Source organism: Myotis myotis, unplaced genomic scaffold (genome assembly GCF_014108235.1).
Source record: "Myotis myotis isolate mMyoMyo1 unplaced genomic scaffold, mMyoMyo1.p scaffold_m19_p_10, whole genome shotgun sequence".
In the NCBI taxonomy this organism is placed as follows: Eukaryota; Metazoa; Chordata; class Mammalia; order Chiroptera; family Vespertilionidae; genus Myotis; species Myotis myotis.
In genome coordinates this window covers 73,245,918-73,266,576 of record NW_023416314.1, presented here as the reverse complement: position 1 = coordinate 73,266,576, position 20,659 = coordinate 73,245,918, and the positions used below count along the sequence as shown (strand labels likewise).

At 39.9% G+C, this 20,659-nt stretch overlaps 1 protein-coding gene across 1 annotated transcript in view; it reads left to right on the top strand.

Moving 5' to 3' along the window:
• LOC118665125 (intraflagellar transport associated protein) overlaps positions 1 to 19,381 on the top strand; it is a 46,292-nt gene extending 26,911 nt beyond the window's left edge. The window contains exons 5-7 of the mRNA XM_036326158.1: positions 1,517 to 1,583; positions 10,819 to 10,991; positions 17,841 to 19,381. Coding sequence (XP_036182051.1) covers positions 1,517 to 1,583; positions 10,819 to 10,991; positions 17,841 to 18,008 — 408 coding nt within the window. The 3' untranslated portion in view covers positions 18,009 to 19,381. The remainder of the gene's footprint in view (positions 1 to 1,516; positions 1,584 to 10,818; positions 10,992 to 17,840) is intronic.
• Positions 19,382 to 20,659: the final 1,278 nt, after the last annotated feature.

The following is a 20,659-nucleotide window of genomic DNA, read 5'->3' as shown; positions in this document are numbered from 1 at the left end:
GAGAGAGAGAGAAACACTAATGTGAGAGAGACACATCTATTGGTTGCCTCCCACATGCCCCTGACCAAGGCCAAGAGCCTGTCACCGAAGTATGTGCCCTTGACCAGAATCGAACCCAGGACCCTTCAGTCCACAGGCTGACACTCTATCCACTGAGCAAAACTGGCTAGGGCAGGATGATTTTGTTTTGAATGAACCTTTCTTTCTTTCTTTCTTCCTTTCTTCCTTTCTTCCTTTCTTCCTTTCTTCCTTTCTTCCTTTCTTCCTTTCTTCCTTTCTTCCTTTCTTCCTTTCTTCCTTTCTTCCTTTCTTCCTTTCTTTCTTCTTTCTTTCTTTCTTTCTTTCTTTCTTTCTTTCTTTCTTTCTTTCTTTCTTTCTTTCTTTCTTTTTCTTTCTTTCTTCTCTCTGGCTCTTTCCAGTGAAAAATGTGCTGTTATGATAACAGCCAGACCCACCACCATCATTTGCTTGAGAATCAAAAGCAATAAAACAGCAGCAGCAGTAATAATCCTATACAATAAAAGCCTAATATGCTAAGTATCTGGTTGTCTGGTGACCAGGTTGTTCAACCAATCAAAACGTAATATGCTAATGATATGCTAAGGCCACTCAACCACTTGCTGTGATGTGCACTGACCACCAGGGAGCAGACAGTCGACTAGTACAGCAGTAGCCAACCGATGGTCCGTGGACTACTTATGGTCTGTGAGGTCTGGAAGGTTAGTGACTGTTGGACTGGTCGACCAGTCGCTATGATGTGCACTGACCACCAGGGGGCAGACGCTCCAACTGGTAGGGTAGCTTGCTGCTGGAGTCCGGCTGATCGGGACTGAGCGAGACTCGCCCTGCAGCCTTCCTGCGGTCCCTCCCCAGCCGATCGTGCACCAGTGGGGTCCTTTGGCCTGGCCTGTGCCCTCTTGCAATCCAGGACTCCTCAGGGGATGTCAGAGAGCCAGTTTCAGCCCGAACCCGCAGGCCACTGCCCTCGGGAGGGCGCCAGCCGCAGGGCTCAAGGCTGGTGATCCTCTCCTGATCAGCACTGATGGGGCTGGAGCCCGCAGGCGCAGTGGGACCGGGATGAGCGGGAGCAGCAGGTAGGAGCTGCAGGTGGCATTGGACTTCGGGTTTCGGCCCAATCCCTGCAGGCCACCGAGAGGGACCCCACCTGTGCACGACACTGTTTTGGACTGTCGTGGCTGTGGAATATATTCTGGGATAGAATCTGGAATGAAGTCCCTTTTCAAGAACTCCCCAGATGGTTCTTTTCCCTTTCAGTATAAAGACCTTACTATGGTGCCTGCAAAATCCAGGCCAACTTCCAAATTTACTGCTTCTTTCAGATGTCTCTGGGAAAGCTGTGTGAACACAGACCTTTAGCGGGGACTCAAAAGTTAATGAGAAAATTGGGTTCAGTTGCTCACTTGAGTGTTTTGGAAATGGATTCATTGATTCTTAATTGCCCTTTTTTTTAAAAGTCTAATACATATGCATAAAAATAATGTTAATTCTTCTCTAGGTAGATAATTTCCTAGAAGTAGAAGATTTGGACATGGATGAAGAGATTAAGCCCCAAATGAGCAAGGGTATGCCTTCTGTTTTCTTTCTAAACTGCCTGGCCTCTTTCTAGAAGCTACAAGTAATACTTTAGGCAGCTTTTTTTTTTTCTTTCCTGGCAATCCTATCTCCATCTTCCCTGAGACAGGGAAAACTGGAGTTCTGCAATTTCTTTTTCAATAACAGAGATTTCAGTGGAAAGGTCAAAGCCTGTTGAAGGTTGTAAAGTCTTGCATCTTAAATGAAATAAAGATGTCCACTCTCCTTCTACCCCTCCCCACACTGATATACCATATGCTTGATTTTTGAATGATTGTCCCAAGTAAAGTCATCTAAGTCAAACCCAATTTCTTAGAAGCACCATGTTGTAAGTTGAGGTTATTTTGGAATGAAAAGTAGAACATCAATTGATCATTAAAATAAAAAAATATCAGAATTCATCATAAACAAAAAAATCCAAATCTTTGCTTTCATAGAAATTTATTAAATATGTAAACCAAACACTTAAGACTGAAGGTATATTATAAATGTTTCTTTTTTTTTATTATTATTAGTTAAGGTATTACAAATGTGTCCTCATCCCCCCCATTAACCCCTAACCTCCCCCTCCCCACCCCCTCACCCCCCCTCACCCCCCAGCCCCGCACACTCATGCTCCCATCCCCCTGTTGTCCATGTCCATTGGTTTGGCATAAATGTTTCTTTTGGGGGCATCTTCCCATATGGGCTGGACTGAGAGAGGCTTTATGCTAATTAACTGATGATTATGTAGATGAGTCCTTTTTCCTTTCCTGGTTAGCATTTTTGTGTAAACATAGGTATCCTTTTTTGCTTAAAGGACTTTTGAAATATGTTCCAAATTAGAGTTGTTTGTTTTGAAAACTCTCATTCCTAATTTAATATGCAAGAATATTTCAAAGTCAATGTTGAACTAACGTTAGGGAAGGGGCAGTTTCCATGGGATTTGGTGTTGCTTACAGTGTTTAGGCAGTCATAAGCATAATCATGAATTATGGTCACGATTATTGGATGGGGACTTCTTTATAACCAGACAGGAGTTAGCATGTCTGGGTGTACTTGGTTTGGGAATGATGACACGCCGTAAACCCTATTCTGGCTTCTTTGGTTGCCTGGATTGAGGGTAATTGGAAGCAATTAACATTTATATTCTGCTTCTGAACATCACAATACTCTACTGAAGGGTTTGTTTTTCAAGCATTTTATTAACCAGCAGTCTTGGTTCAAGTGAGATCAGAAATCTGATGGAATCGCATAGTCCAAGGAAAGGTTCTCTTAACTGTGATACCCTAGGTTGCTCTGAATTTCTGTGTAAGAGCAGTTTAGGGACTCCAATTGCATTAGAAGGGATAGCTATGGACTTATCAAGAGCCAAGTTTGTAGAGCAAGCACACTGGTTTGGGGCTGTGAGTGACTTTGGGAGGGCCAGCTTGTTAAAAAGGAACATTCCTGGGCCTAGTGCCAAGGGAGAGTCTAATTCAGAAGGTCTTCGGTGGCATCTTGTGATCTGTGTTTTTAGCCACTACCCTAGGGGATTCGGACAGAGTTCATGTGTGTGGATGACACTTGGAGACAAATAGTTCTAGTTTGCACTTAGTACATTTACAATATAAAGTTAATTTTACAGGAGGGCACAAAAATACATTGGTTGGGCATTTTTCCTGATGGTTTAAATTTCTTGCTTCCTGCGAGTAATGAGAAGATCTAGTATACACTGACATAAACCTACTTAACCAACGAATGTGATTTTGGTTATAGAAATCTCTTCAATTAGCCTTTTTCACTTTTTATTATTTTCATATTGTTTTTCCTTAAATATTTTTTCAAGTTATGTTTTTAATGATTTTTTAAAAAATCAGGTCTATTTCTTTAGTTTGAAAAAATTGCATAAAAAGTCTCACTAGTATGATTTTTCCAGAAATCAGATAACAGGCCATCTTGCACTTACATGAAAAAGGTCACTGAGGCCTGAACCAAGTCTCAGTGGACTAGAATGAGCTAGTCAAGACCTTCCCACATGTAAAATAATGTGGAAAACCTAGGCTGCGAAGCAACCCTGGCTTCATTGCCCTATTCCAGTTACCAGCAGGGACCACCAGGGCTTCACAGTTTTCATAATGCACAGCCTGGGTCACTTACAAGGAAAAAATTAAATAGTTTGTGCCAGCGCGAATTGTAGTTTGGGCCTAATTTGTATTATGCCTCAGGAATGTGAGCAGAAGGCAAACAGTTATGTCAGATGGGAAATGTGACATTTCAAATAGGCGAGTTGCTTGTAAAATTTTGGCAGCTGAGAGGCTTACTGATTAGAGTCTGTTGTTATTGTTTAAGCAGCAGATATGCTTAGGGCAACCAGGAAGTGAGCTGAGCATTGTTTTTCTACCATTGATGTCATTTGCTCACCTTATTTGCTTTCGTAAATATTCTTTTAAGATTCAGGTGCAGGATTCTTCCCCAGTGTTTGGCTTTATGATGCTTCCCCAGTGTTTGGCTTTGGCAGCTCAGGCGGACACAGTTTTTCAGAGGAACCAGCTCACTGCAGTGGTGTCGAGCACTAGTAGTTGCCACTGAGTTTGGGGCCCTGTGTGTATTTGAAATCAAGTTAACCACTTTTTCCTCCTTTGAATTTGAGATAAGGTAATTAACCAGCAGGGTAATTACTAGCGAACCCCTGGCTTTTATCCAGAATCATCATTATTTGGAGTAGGTATTAGCTATACTGAGCCATTAGAGCAGGGAGAATCTTCTGGCTATCTTTATTTATTTCTCCCTTCAGTTGGCCCAGCCTGCTCTCTAGCTGAGTGCAGTGGGCTGAAGAGCCTTATTGAGGTCTGTTTCTCAGGCTTATACTCTTTTAGTCAGTGTGTACTTATTCTGTGGTTGATTGTATTGGAGGAGAACCGGCAAATAATTCCTGCCCAAAGATTGGCAGCCTTATTTGATTTTCATTTTCAAGCTCTCCAGTGCTCCCAATTCTAACAAAGGTATCAGTCATCTCTTTCTTTTTTTTTTTAAACTCTTTCCTTATCTTTAAGCAGCTTTATGTAGCTTATCATTGACCTGGGACTCTTATTCAACAAATATTTAACAACTGTGATTGGTGCCTGGAATATAAGGGAGAATGAAATTGATCTGGTTCCTGTTCTCATGAAATTCATAATTTGTTGGAAGAATCAAATATTAACCAGATAATCACACACATATAATTATAAGTTATTCTAGATCTCATGAGAACATACATATGGCAGGGGAACTTAAATTTGTGTGTGGGTCAGAGAAAACTCTCTGAGAGCTTGAGATCTGGAGGATGAGTAATCTTTAACTAGATGAGGCGGGTGGAGTTAGGCTGAGGGTTAGGAGAGTATAGGAACAGCATAAGGCGCAGCATGTATAACAGGACTAGCTAGGAGATAGCATGTTTCAGCCAACTTAATATTTAGGCATTTCATTCATTTTATACTTAGTACTGTTAAAATCATTCCTTCATTGTCTAGATCACTGAAAACAGAGAGGGAAAAATTTTTGCTTTCAAGTGTTCCTCTATCTTTGTCCCTCCAATTTTTATATGTGCAAACTTAACAGTCCTTTAAGGTCCAGCTCAAAAGCCATGTCAACCACAGGGCAAACCTGCTGCCCAGGCCTCATGATTTCATGAGGAAACTTTCAGTCCATTCCTGAGAAGAGAACAGAATTGGGAAAATAAGAAGCCCATTGTGACTGCAGAACAATCAGCACTTTTAAGTTCAGCTCCATCCATTGTATATTTCATATTTTGCTCCCCATCTTCCTGACTCCTGTATCTATTTTTTATTTCTGTACTTGGAGGGAGAGGGATATGATTTATTATCATTGTTGAATGCCAATATCATCCTTGAAGTAAGTCTTCCCTGAACTTGGCCACCTTCTCCTTGGAGAGCAGTTACCTTTCTTCTTTTGCACTTTTTAATCTTTCTTTCTTCTACTTTCATTTATTCTGAATTTTATGTCTCTTGAGAACTGCCTATCATTTATACACATGCATCTATACATATATACTTATCCTGCCAATTATGTTTTCTTTATTTCTTGCCTATTTTGTATTAATCCAGTATTATTTTATTATTATTTCATCTTCCTATATTTTTACTGGGTAGAGAATTCTAGGTTTGTTATTTTTTTCTTTCAGCACTTTAAAGATGATATGCTAATCTTTTCTTATCTTCATTAATGAAAACTGTTGAAAAATCAGATATCAATCTGATTATTGTTCTTTCGAAGGTAATATGGTTTTTTGATGATAATATGTTTTGTTTCCCTCTCATTTGACTGATTTTCACTATCCCTTGGTATTGTTTTATTTGTATTTATTTTGTTTGGGGTTTGCAGAGATTCCTGTAAGTGTTGGGATATCCTCAGCTGCTCTCTCTTCAAATATTACCTGTGCCTGAACATTTTTACATATCCCCTATATCACTTAGGCTCTTATCAGCATTTCCATCCTTTTTTATTTCCTTTCTTGCTTCAGTTGGAGTATATTCTACTATCTGTATTGTAGATTACTAATCCATTCTTGAATTGGATCTAATTTTCTGATAAATCCCTAAATATTCCAGTTGTTAAAGTTATCAAAAGATATGGAATATCTATTTTTTGAAAATATATTATATTGATTTTTTTACAGAGTGGAAGGGAGAGGGATAGAGAATTAGAAACATCGATGAGAGAGAAACATCGATTAGCTGCCTCCTGCACACCCCCTACTGTGGATCGAGCCCGCAACCAAGGTATATGCCCTTGACCGGAATCGAACCCGGGACCCTTTAGTCCACAGGCCGATGCTCTATCCATTGAGCCAAACTGGTTAGGGCTGGAATATCTATTTTTATAGACTTTAGTTTTGCTGCAATTTTCCATTTTTTGTGATGTATTTTTTAAAACATATTAATCAGTTATTTTAAATTTTGTGTTTTATAATTTTAATACCTAAGGTATCCTATGGGTCCATTTATATTATTAATTTCCCCTTTTGATCTACTGTCTTTGTATACCTGATAGTTTTTTGTTTAAATGCTGAACATTGAATGCTACATACTGAAATACAATGGTTGTCTCATGGAAAATCAATCGTGTGATTGAGTGGTGTTTTGAACCAGTTTTTTTCTTCTTTTTTTTATGTAGATCAACATTTTTACTTGAAAGAATGACAAACTATAGTTCTCAAAAAAATCAAGTAAATAAAGTGAATAAAGTAGGCCTATTTCTTTAAGACAAACAACTGATAGTATTTTTTTTAGTGTGTTTTTATTGATTTCAGAGAGAGGAAGGGAGATGAAGAGAGAGATTGAAACATTGAGGAGAGAGAACTATCTACAGTATCTGCTGTCTCTTGCATGCCTCCTACTGGGGATCCAGCTCGCAACACCAGCAAGTACCCTGACCAGAAATCAAACGTACAATCTCTCGGTGTATGGGACGACGCTCAACCAAAGGACCTCTGCCTGATGTAACTGATAGTATTCATTGTCAGTGACAAAATTGACAGTGCATTGAGTGAAAAACAGAGTTTTGGAGACGTGCATCCAGTACTGTGAGCTTGACGCTTCCCCAATATTTAAAGACTTTTCTGATAAAATTGATAATGTTAGCTAATGTGATTGTTATACTGTATAATGAAATATGTCTATATTTGAGGGACCTGTATAAAACAGTGAATCAGTATTTTCCAAATTTATGTTACAAAATCATGTATTAGAGAAAGAACCATTCAACATGTAAAATTGACCAAGATTTTAACATGACAGTATGAAAAATTCACCGAAATGGTTTCAGACTGCACGTTGAATTTATTTTTTTTACTTTATCATTTTTTGAGATCTAGTATAGCATCAAAGAATGTCCATGATTATATAAAAAGACTATTAAAGTACTCCTCCCTTTTCCAATTATAAATCTGTGTGAGACTAGATTATTTTCATTGACATCAAGTGAAACAATATTCCAAACTTGAGTGCTTAACAAGTTTAGGATCCAGCTTTCTTTGCTTAAGGCAGACAAAAAAATTATTTTTAACCATATAATAGTGCTTCTCTTCTCACTGTTTTCTTTGTTTTGGGAAAATAGATTTCTCATTAAAATATTTATTTTAATATATAATGATATTTTAAATAGTTAAATATTTGAGAAAAGTCTCAGTCTTTAATTTATAATATGATAAATATTCATGGACATAACCTACATAAACTAAAGTTCTCTGGAGTTTTCAAAAAAATTTTAAGAATAAGGACCACTGAGATAGACTATCCTAGCTGAAAGCTGTGTGTGGAAGAGGCCTGGATTACTAAAGCATTTACCTACATCCTTTTTCGTCTTGGAGAATGCCCAAAATTTCAAAAAATTTTTTGTCATTTCTACATGACAAGAAAGGAACAGATTGGTTAATTTAATAACTATGTCACACAATTAAATATTATTCTTACCTAATTTATTAGATGTCAGATAGATTGCTTGCTTTATAATGTTGTATTGGATTCTGTGAGTATAGCTTTTGACTTGCTGATTATTGACTACATACAGAAAGACAAATGGCATGAGCACATAGTTCATAAATATTGGAAATTCTTATGTAGTTGAGAAAGAAGAGATTGAAGTGATTTCAGTCTTGCTGCCTAGCATCAAAATTTGTTTTTGAGAGTTGCCTTGACTCTACATGTACATCAGCCAAGAGAGTGGTATTTAGTGAAGATGAAAACAAGGCCTTTGGTATTTCAGAAACAATTAAGATAGGATCGAGTTTCTTAAAACATTTCAGTTTTAGAAGGTTTTACAGAGATACCAAATTCCATTCCCCACCATTAATGAATACCATCATTTTTCTCCTGGAGAGAACATGCGTATATAAATAACACACCCGTGATTATAGAACGGCTAAAAGATAAGGTAGCTTTCTTCATAACTGTCTTATCAGACTCTTCTCATCCATATTGGTTTTACTCTTTTATGAATCTATCCTCTTTCGAGTTAAGGTTGTTCAATTTTGTTTTGATTATTCTCTGCTTGATTTTATGTGTGAAAATCTTATTCCTGTAACAAAGTTCAATCATTGAGGGTAAGAGCTATACATATTTTACATCATCCACAATGTCCTATTAGCACACAGACTCTTGATACTTGCTGTTCCGTTTAAAAGTTGAGATGCAGGAAATTTATTTCCTATCCTAAAGTGTTTATTAAGACTATACTACGTGTAAGGTGCTGTGTTCAGCACCAATAGAAACACATTTGTACATTTTGCTTTTGTACTGAAGAAGCAAATGGCAAAGCGAAGTGTGGAGGATTCTGAGTCTTCTTGTTTTGAAGTTGTTCCCATGGCAGTAGAATTTTTATGAAAGAAAACGTCTTCTCCAAAATATTAGAGGTGAAGAGGTTTAGCAAAGCAATTGCAGAGTTGCCCTCCTTGGTGCATATGGTTCTCAATCAGATTTTAAATAGCTCTGAAGGCAGAATTGATTTTTATCTTACACTTGAACTGATGTTTGCACTGATGGTCAATGGGTCTGGTAGACATTGGTTTTTACATTAAGAGGCCCGAACCTTTCTCATCTTGCCTTTGTTGTGGGCAGGCCCCTAACCAGGCTTGTACCAGTCCTAGGCAGTTGCACTGAGTTTGGCTTTGAACTCATACATAGATATATTAGAAAGCCAATCTTCCCACCAACCTTAATGAGTTTAAAAAAAGTACTTCTCTGGGCATAAAATGTTTGAGTGCACTTACAACTGACTAGCCATACTAATGAGCTATTGCAGTGACATTTCTTGGCCCTGAGTTTGGCTAATCTGATAGATTTAAAAAATATATATATAATGAAAATGCTTATTCAAAAGAAGTTTATAATGTGGCATCGTGGGCTCTGCAGACAGAGTGCCTGGCTCTGCAGACAGACTGCCTCGCTGTGCCACTTTGTGGCTGTGGCACCTTCAATGAGGTTACTCTTAGTGCTTAGAGCTCATTGCCTATAAAACAGGAAGTAATGGAGCTGTTGGATTAGCTGAGTTAATGCATGTAATATATCAGCTTTATAAGAGTTGACTGTTACTATTGTTTTTATTTCTGCCAGTTAATCAGGTCATATTTTATGGTTTCCATAATTAATCGTAGTAAAACCACCTTGTTCACCAATCCTCCACTCACACGCTCAGTTTCTAGGCTATGTTCTTTGTTGCTGGAGTCTTATGAATTTTGTAATTATATTTTTTTGTGAAGGCGACAGCATCACAACAGCGAGAGATGTATTTCATATAAGATTCAGTTTTTGAATAGCGAATCATGCTCAGTTATCTCCCCATATATGCTGCCACTGGCAATGGTCAAGGCATGCCTATTGTTAGTCACTTCCAGGGAGAATGTATTCTTCCGTAAGATCGTCTTTGAGTAGCAGGCAGCATCCCTGAGCCAACTGCAAGTTATTGGGTATCTCCTGCAGCCTCTGGTCCTGTGAAAATTTACTGAGGGCGAAGCCTGTTGTGCTTCTATTTGTGTGTTTTGTGTGTTTTTTTGTCCCCCTTAAAGAAAGCTGTGGGAGAATATCATTTACTTGTGATGCCTCCACGTTCTCTCACACGTGCAAATATAAGGGAACACATCCCTTCATCATGAGCTGATCAGGAAACCAAGATTGGCTCTTGAATTCTTATAACTGTGCCAAATAAGCCGGAAACACATTTTTGTTGTTTGCAGGTGTTGAAACATAGAGTATGCATTCTGAATGTGACAGAGTAGTTCATTTTTCTGTTAAAAGTTAAAGTTCTTTCCTTCTGGCATCATTGTTTTTTAATATGCTTTTTTGTTGTTGTTGTTGTTGAAATATTGCCATCTCTTTACAGGATGAAATTCTACACTCTATTTCCTTTCTCTTCTCCCCTCAGGAAAATATGGGAAAATGAGGCAAAAACAGCATCTTCTTGCCTTATTTTCCTATAGAGGTAGACAGTGGGTTGAGGGGTGAGAGGCATGAACAAGTTACTCCCCAAACAATATTTCACTGAGACCTTCTGGATGGACTCTAACTGCAACAATGGGGTAGAAATAGATGTACCAGGGACTTCTAGTTTCTAGAAAGGGGAATCTCAAACCAGGACAGGCCTTGTGAGATGGACCTACTCTACCTGAGCATATTTGCTTTATTCTTGGGACCATTACAGGCTTTTAGATGATTTAGGTCAATTGTAAATTCCAAGAAAGGATCAAATGAAATATTTTCTGTCCAGCAGATTTGCCGCTGCTGCCCGGGGAAGTGGAGGACGTAAGCACCCACATTCCTTCCAGCATTCCTCCTGCAGCTGACATTCCTCCCGCAGCCGACATTCTTCCCGCAGCCCAGCCTCTGACCCCTGCAGTCAATCCAAGGCCCACGGTGGAAAGAGCGGACACGCAAAAGGACGAGGTACTCCATGGTGGACTCCATCAGTCTCGAAATTGCAGTGGTTTTGCAACTTGTCCTTTCAGAGAAATGCTCCTCTACCCGTCTCTCTTGTATTTTTCTCAGATTTGGGAAAATTCCAAATTCAAGTTGCTTATTTGGGCCCCTCTCACGGCCGTCTATTGCTATTGTATATGTTTCTTTTTAAACACAGAGAGCGATTGTGTTTTTACATGGAAACTAGTTTTTTTAGAATATGTTTTTATTGATTTCAGGGAGAGAGCGAGGGAGAGAGAAACATCAGTGATGAGAGAGAATCATCAGTCAGCTGCCTCCTGCATGCCCCCTAGTGTGGATCGAGGCCTCAACCCCAGCATGTGCCCTGAATGGGAATCGAACAGTGACCAGTGGGTTAATGGGTCGATGCTCAACCACTGAGCACACCAGCCATGGAAAATATTTTTATTCCATGACGTATCTCTATAGGCCAGTGCTACCTGGGGACAATGCAACCGAAAGGACAGAGGAAGGGGACAGATGGCTTTGTTATGTCTTTTAGTCCGAACTGGCCTTTTTTCTTTGTATTATTGTTCCTAAGGCCCCGTAGACATCCTGTATTTGTTAAGGTAAAGCTAGGCTGCTCCAGGAGAGAACCCCAACAATAATTCGGTGGTGGAGGGGATAGAAGTTTCTTTCTTTCCTGGAATAACCTGTGGAGGGTCTCTCAAGTTAGCAAGTGGCTCTGTTCCCTGGACTCACCACGGCTCCTTCTCTCTGGAACTCCACTCTGCCTCCAGACACTGTCCTCAAGTGCATGCTTCGGGTCAGGTCCCTATTTTTCCGGGGGCAAGGGATGAGAGCGCCTGCTGCGAGTCAGGTCCCCATCCTTCCGGGGGCAGGGGATGAGAGCACATGCTGCAAGTCAGGTTCCCATTTTTCCAGGGGCAGGGGATGAGAGCCCGAGGCAGCCTGCTTCCCCAGGCTCAGAGCTCAGGGCTCCATTTCTGCTCACGCCCTATTGGCAGCCACTCAGTCACATGTTCCTACCCACCCCAAGAGAGGCTGGGAAGTGTCATCAGCTGTTTGCTTCCCCAGCAGGGTAGAATGGAATCTCTGCCACATGCGTCCTCTCCCAAATGCACCACTTGAAAGTCACCCTTCGCCATCCTTTACAGCTCTTCTGCATGTACTCGACAAAGGTGCACCAGCAGAGGCTGCCAGATGTGACCTTTGCACTCAGTTCACTCGAACACGAAAGGGGATCAGGCACAGAGGTTGCCAAGGGCTCTTCACTATCTCTTTCTAAGAAAGCCCTTAGGATGTTTCTTGATTATTTAATTATCAGGTACTAGTCTTGCCACTTGAAGATATTTGGTTATGGAAGCAGTCGTTCAATCAGAAATAATCCATGCATTTCAATTTTAAATTACCCATTTATTATAAGACTTTGTGCACTGGTATGGCAAACTTATGTCTAGGGTGCTAGTAGGCTTATGTTAAACCCCTAAATTGGTTACCAGGTAAACTGGTAGGGATAGCCACTTTTCGGTGTGCTTTTTGAATTGTGGATTGCTTTTGTTGAATAGTAAGAAACTAAAATTGCAAGGTTATTTCTGGCAGAAATGAGTTTCTTTCAAAGGCTTGTTTATGACTTCCATTGTGACCATACAAATGATTTGACCAACTCGTGGTCACTGCATCTGGTGCCATTGTGGAAATGTTTATAAAATGATTTTAGTTGATGGGTTAAAAGAAAACCCGGAATGATTTCTGGAACCTGTCAAACATCCAGTAAAATGCTATTTAAAACCCTGTAGATGATTGTATCTTCAAAAAGAATATACATTTCTTCCCAGAAAATGCCAACATTTTTAAATATTGGAATCAAAATGATATAAACATGTTTGTGTTGGCAAACTCATGAGACATAGATGAATAACTTTTGAATATCCCTTGGTTTGGGATTTTTATTTCTAATCACCATTTGGAAGAGAAACTTTTCAGAACTGTCTAGAAATCATAATACTGTACCAACCCTGCATGGTTTAATAGTATTAATCTTACTTTAAAGCACCCAATGCCAGTATAAGACCATCAGCATCAACTTCCAGCAAATGTGTCCTGTAAGGGCCTACCAAGGGGCTAGACACAGTTGCTTTCTGTGACTTCAGTCTGGAAAGATGAAAATGTACCCTGGATGGCCCAACTTCCTGTAATTGCCTAATAGGAATCCACAGCTTCCTAGTATGGATCAGACCAATTTAAAAAAAAATTGTTGTTAATTTGATAACTGGTTTTATACATGTGCATTTCCCCCCTTAGAGTCAAACATTTCCCAAGAACCTTCCAGTTTCTATTTGTGAATAATTTCTTGCCTTAGTTAATATATTTTGATGAAAGTAATTCACATTAGAAAGATGAAAAATTGTGAGTTCCTCCTCCCCATCCCCAACCCATAGAAGAGGTCATAGAAGAAACTTGTATAGTATGTTTTTAATGGGAGATCTCCTGTTTTTCCAATTCATATAGGGTCTTCAAAATTTTTCACCTATAAAGACAGTTTACTTACCATATTGCTTTGTAATAGAGCCTACAGCCAAATGCTGCTGTCATTGATTTGAGCATTAGTTCTGCTTTCTTTGACTTGCCTATGTGGTATTCTGAATGAAAATGACTCCTCTTGTAGCAGTTGCACTTAGAATAAGTCACATGAGCAATTTAAGGAAACTAGCAGTGTTCTGCCAGTGTACAAATTCTATTCCCCCAGAGGCTCAAAAAGATTTCAATTAGATTTGAAATTATATACCTGAAATCCACATATTTCAGCTCCTTAGGCAAAAATAACAAGTTAATAACTTAATTCACAGTTGTTTTCTGTATAATAGTGGGAGACTTGGCATTCCATTGCACAAATGCTTCTCTTTGAAATAAATCAGAATTGGAGTTTGCAACTAATTTGGAGTCTTGTAGCTCAGGACCCTAAGATGAACCTTACTTGAAAGAAGGGAATTCCCAAAGTGTGCCAGAGTAGCCAACAGCTGAAATACATAAACAGAATTGCGACTTTGATGTCTTTTGAAAGCTGCCATTTTAAAGTTCGCAGTGAAGTTTTCTGAGTTGCAGTGTGTGTCCCCTTCCTCCCTCCCTCCCTCCCTCCCTCCCTCCCTCCCTCCCTCCCTCCCTCCCTCCTTCCTTCCTTCCTTCCTTCCTTCCTCCTTCCTCCCTTCCTCCCTTCCTCCTCCCTCCTCCCTCCTCCTCCCTCCCTCCCTCCCTCCCTCCCCTCCCTTCCTTCCTTCCTTCCTTCCTCCTCCTCCTCCTCCTTCCTCCTTCCTCCCTTCCTCCCTTCCTCCCTCCCTCCCTCCCTCCCTCCCTCCTTCCTCCCTCCCTCCTTTCCTCCCTTCCTTCCTTCCTCCCTCCTCCCTTCCTCCCTCCTCCCTCCCTCCCTTCCTCCCTTTCTCTCTTTCCTTTTTAAAAGTTAGGTTTATTGAGATTGCATTTATAGAGTAAAATTTACCATTTTGGCATGTATATAGTAAAAAATACTAAATAAAAACCCGAAATACTTTTTATTTATATTTAGGATTTTTAAATGGCATCATTAACATATATAGTAAAATAATAGTTACTTTTTAAAAAATATTATTTTTATTGATTTCAGAGAGAGAGAGAGAGAGAGAGAGAGAGAGAGAGAGAGAGAAACATCAATGATCAGAAAGAATCATTGATTGGCTGCCTCCTGCATGCCCCCCAAGGGGATCAAGCCCACAACCCAAGGGATTCCTGCCCTTGACCAGGAATCTAACTGTGACCTCCTGGTTCATAGGTCGACACTTAACCACTGAGCCATGCCAGCTGGGCAATAGTTACCTTTTAAGTCCTATGTTGTTTTATAAATTTCTAAATGTTATGTTGATTTATAAATCTATAAATACTAGGGTATTCATAATTACATATTCACAATTACTTTGCTCTAATAACTGATTTATTACTATTCAGTCTGCAAGAGCCATTGATATATACTAAATGTTAATAAAACTCAGAATAGTACGTTAATACAAAATTATAATGTCAGAGGCTTGGAAAAAACCCAAGATGCATACTAGTAAAAATGTATGCTAAAATTGCTACGATTTACAAATTATCCATCTATACCTCCCTTCCCCAACCACTCTTTGTATCTATGTGTGTGCATATTCTGAAAGAACGTTAGGTAGAAAGTTTACTTTTGAAATTATAGTGTAAAATAAACTAAGTCCTAAAGTAAGTTAGACACCTCAACTTCAGTAAGAAGTCAATTTTTTCTTCAGTTGGGTTCACTTTTTGTATTATAACATTTGTTCTTACTTCTCATACTTACAATTTCTTAAATAGTTTATATTCTTTCTTGCCCTTAGTTCTTAGATGTATATTTTCTTTTGCTTGGGGTGTTTTCTGTCCTCTCTGTTCTCTCAGACTCACTCTCTCTTTTCCTCTTTAACTTGTACTAGTCCTTTCTGAGCTGGGATCAGCTTAGGCATCACTCCCGGAAGTTCTCCTTGACCTCCAGGCTGGGGTTAGTGTCCCTGCTCTAGGATCCCATTGCACCTTGTATGTACTCCCGGAACAACATTGTGTTATATTTGCTTCTTTTCAATTTGCTCGACCGCATGTAACTGTAATCTCTTGGTAGGCTGGGACGGCAGCCTTTTCATTCTAGTACCATTGCTCTCCTATGCCTAGCACAGGGTCTGGTAATATAAAAACAAGGCATGATGCCTGCTTCCTTTAACCAGGTATGCAAGGCAGCAAGGGTCCCCTGAGCCGGAATGCACTGGTAAAATGGTGCTCCCTTGTGTCCCTGTCAGGGTCCTTCAGGATGGGGCCAGGCCTGCAAGCCTCAGTGCTTATCGCTGAGTAGACCTGGAGACTGCAGGGATGCTCACATGCAGGAAATGAACATGTTGCCTGCTGTGTTTCTTCATTTGAGCTGCTTTCAGCAGTATTACCGCATGGCCACTTTGTGGCGTTGAAGTTTCATCTCAGAAAGTGACCACAATGATCGGTCCCTCTGCAGGCTGACTGGCCCCCTTGGTCGGCTGCTCCAGACGGCATGGTATTATGTGGAGCCTTGAGTGCTTTCAATTATATGCCATGGGATTTGTTTAGCTTATCCAGGAAAGGGCTTTTCTCCCCGGCGGCGATGACCAGGCCTAGGGAAGTCTTCCAGGTTGATTTTTCCTGTGTGTTTGGAGAAGGGGAAGCTTTCCCTGAAGACTCTGGATTCAGAACTCACTTCCCTTTCTAACTGACTGCATAGTCTGGGGCACGTGACTTCGCCGTTCGTTCAGCTCCTTGTGAGATGGGTTGTTTGAAGATCACTGCTCTTGCCCACACAGTTCCGAGTACCGGGGCTGGCCCTTGGTGGGAACTCACTCCAGTGAGAGCTCCCATCACCCTTGTCAGGAGAGCGCGCACTTTCTAATAAAGAGGAAATCAACGGGCCTCTGAAATGCGTTCCCTTGCTGGTTTTACTGAGAAAGGACGAAAGATGGTCGGGTGTTTGCTATTAACCCTGCATCCCTATGAGGTTCAACTTATCCAACGGACAGGAGATAATCTATTTTTTATGGTTGTGGGTTTTTTTTGCTTTCTTTCACCTTTAATAACAGCACGGTTTCTGAGCTGTATGCTCCATTATCAAGAACATTGCAAAAGCCACTCAGTGAGATCATTTTCCAGGCAAGAATATTTAAAGCTGATTATGGCTTCAGGGCATTTTTTTTTCATTCCTGCATAAACCATAGTTTTCAATTATTTCAGAATCACCATACATATTATAGAGCTGCACAGGGGTGCCGGATGAGTTCACGTGTCACACACCATTTGCTTGGGGAGAGGCTCTTGAAGGGGTGATACAGTGAGATTTAAGGCATTCTCTTTTTGTTTAGTGGGACATACACTTTCAAAAAAATCTAACTTCTTTTAGAAAGTGTTTAAAACACAGATTATGAATAAATCGATACAAAATTATTATACCTCTTTGCATTTACTCTGGCTTGTAGATAAATTCTGTAATATTTTAAAAATTCTTGGTAGGACAAAAGGATCCTGGACTTTTAAATTTAAGGAGCTACTGTGTGTTTTAATTCCTACTCTTATTGGACCAGGAATTATAGGTATTATCTGAAGAAGTAAATTAAATAAGTGTAGAGTACTTTTAACTTTGAAAATTGTTTTGTTAAGCCCTAGCCAGTTGGGCTCAGTGAATAGAGTGTAGGCCTGCAGACGGAAGGGTCCCGGGTTCGATTCCGGTCAAGGGCACATGTCCAGGTAGTGGGTTTAGTCCCCACTAGGGGACATGCAGGAGGCAGCCAATCAACGATTCTCTCTCATCATTGGTGTTTCTATCTCTCTCTCCCTTTCCCTTTCTCTTTGAAATCAATAAAAATATTTTTAAAAAGAAAATTGTTTTGTTGATATGTCTTTTATGGTAAATGGTGAAAATGTATTCAAGGTTGATCAAAATCTTCAGGTGTATTTTTTCACACTTTAAATATAAACCTTTAGTTTTTCCATATGCTTCCAGTCCTAACACTACAGGTGGTAAAAATGTAATGAATGTGTGCAAGAGAGATTTTCTGCTTCTTGCTGTGGGCAGAATTAGTTAGTGATATTGTTTAGAGGCAGGGAGGTACAAATGGGGCATTTTAAGGGGCTTACATTAGGTCAAATTGAATAAGTGACTATTTCTTTACTTAAAAGACGGCCTAACCAGCTGAGAGAGTTGGAGTCTAAAAAATGTTTAATTAAATAGTAATAGGGAATTCACGTTTTGGACTTTATCTTCATTTACAGTGGTTGTAAATGATTTTCCTCCTTTGCTACCTCTTGCAGATACTCGGGGATGAAGTTCAGCCCTTCAGACTTGATGAAGAATTTGATTATGACACTGTGATGCTAACCCCCAAGTTCACTCCTGCAGAGGTAGAAGCCATCAAAGAACAACTATCCAAGCACAAGCGAGAGAACACCAACGCGGACTTGGAGGAACCCCGTGACTGATTCACCAAGACGTCTTCCTGTTTACATTTTGTTCTTATTCAAGCAAAAATAGAATAAATGATAAACCTACTGGAAGCCCCTCTGTGGAAATTTATGTGTGCATTGATTTGTCAAAGTTACTTGCCTATAGGGAGATGCTGCTAACAAGACCACAGAGATCTCCACCCTCACAGAGCTCCCTTCTGTCACGTTGTTGCTGCATCCATGGCGGGTAGGGGGTGATGGAGGTGGCAAGTTGGGACAGGAGTCAACACCCACTGAAGGGTCAGTTTGAAGAGAGCAGTACAACTAGGTAACACGGGGCATTTTAACAAAGATTGGAAGCATCTTCCCACCTTTTGGGGGATGAAGGACAGTTACACATGCAAAATGCCTTGTAGCACAGAGAGAAGTACTGATTATGTGGGGAGGTTATTGGCCGCAGCTATCCAGACATATTGGTATGAATCTGATTGCTGAGAGGCTGGGCTTCTGGGATTGATTGGGAAAGGCATGACTGGAAAAGAAGGCAACTGAGAATTGATTCTATGTCATGTATTAAATTCTTGTACTTTGTTATCGCCATTGTGATAGCTACAAAGTGCAAGGAATGATCTCTGTCTGCAGAAGCATAAAATATAATTTGAAGAGGCAAGACATAGATAGAAAAAACAACTAGAGAATGTGAAGCTTATGAAGTGCTAATTGTGTAGACTACCCATACATGCCTTAAGGAAAGGAGAATAGATGGCTGGAGGCACAGGTGCAGGGGGAGTAGTATGTATGAAGTCATTTTTATTATTGAAGGAATCCGTTACAAATCAAATGCACTTAGTCTTAATTAGTTTTCACTCAGGCCTGGGCTCATGTACATGCATGTGTGTGTATATGTGTATTCATAGAAATGGCCATTTATATCCTTAGGAAAGAATGTTCTTGATTTAACATTACAATAGAGTCAAGTGATTTCCACATTTATTTTTTTTTTATTTAGTCAACAAACTCTCATTAAACACCCTTTATGTGCCAAGGCAATGGGGAGGATACAAGTAGATGTGGTCTGATGTTGTGGGGAAGACAGATGTATACATAAATAATTATAGTAGAGCTATGCTGTCTAATAGAATAGCCACTGGCTGCATGTGTCTATGGAGCACTTGAAACGTAGCTCGTGTGACAGAGTAACTGATTTTTTTAATCCTCACCCAAGGAGTGAGGATATTGTTTCCATTGATTTTTAGAGAGAGTGGAATGGAGGGAGCGGGGAGATGGAGAAAAACATTGATGTGAGACACATCTATTAGTTGCCTCTGGCTTGCACCCTGACTAGGACTAAGGATTGAACCTGCAACTGAGGTATGTGCCCTTGACTGGAAATCGAACCAGTGACTCTTTGGTCCATGGGCTAATGCTCTAACCACAGAGCAAAACCAGCCAGGGCAAAGAACTGATTTCTAGATGTTAATTTTGTTTTAATTTAAAATAAGTTGATATTTGATACAGTTCTTATAAAAATTTCTAGTACATTTGGAACAACTTAGATATGTGCATCTGTACTTTTTCAACTGTACTTTTATGACATGTAAATACAGATCAATTATTTTTGATGACAGCTTAGTGTCTAAATTGGAAATATGCTACAAATGTGAAATACTCATTGGAGTTCAAAGGATTAATATGAGAAACTGTAGACTGTCTTGTTATATTTTTGTATTGATTACATGTTGAAATGATATTTTGGATACACCAGATTAAATAAAAAGTATTATTAAAATTCACCCCTTCCTCTTTACCTTTTAGAGGAGGCTCCTGGAACATTTACAATCACACATGCGGCTTGCATATTCTTACTTGCAGCTCTGCAGTAAAGAGTGTTGTAAGAGTCCTGTGTATGTGAGCTCCTGGGACAAAGCAAGTTGGAGTGATTGCACCATGCCATGGAGAGCTGGGGCGTCTTCACAGAGGAGGTGGCCTTTGACAGTGGTCAGGAAGAAAGGAGTTTTTGACTGTAGGCTATTAGAATAGCTTGTCTGGGGAGATGATAGGAGCCCGAGTTAAAGCGGTGTACTTGGAAGTAAAGGGCATACATTTGATTAGCGCTTTGGATGTAGAACTAGCAAGGATTGTTGACTGATGTGGGAAGGAGAGAGCAATTGCGAGGTTAAGGAGATTTTAGCATGCAAACTATATAGCGCACCAACTTGAGGGAATCCCGTGGTGATATAATTTTTCACAGGATCAGACACACTCTTTTGACTCAATCTATACACAGCACTTTGGCATTTTAAATAAAGAAAAGACTTCACCATTTTAAAGGCATCTCAATTTTATGGACTTCAATAGTTTTCTAATAGAAGAAACAAAGTCATCCTTCCAAGTGTTTAAAAAGAATGGCATTTTTGTGTCGTATTTCATTACCTGGGCTGGGTGGGTGGCAGGTGAATGATACCGCAGAGCATTCTGTCTGTAGAGTTGGTGTACTGCGTCTTGGCTTCGGTCCTTCCGGCAATTCTTGATTCCTGCATTATTTGGGGGCAATTGTGCATTACAGCAAAAGTGACACTGGAAAATGAGTCCCTGAAAGCCTCTCAATGAAATAGTTTTGTCTCAGTTGTACCGTTACTCTTGCCCTAACTAGCAACTCCTCCTCCATGACTTTCAGCTTTATGGAT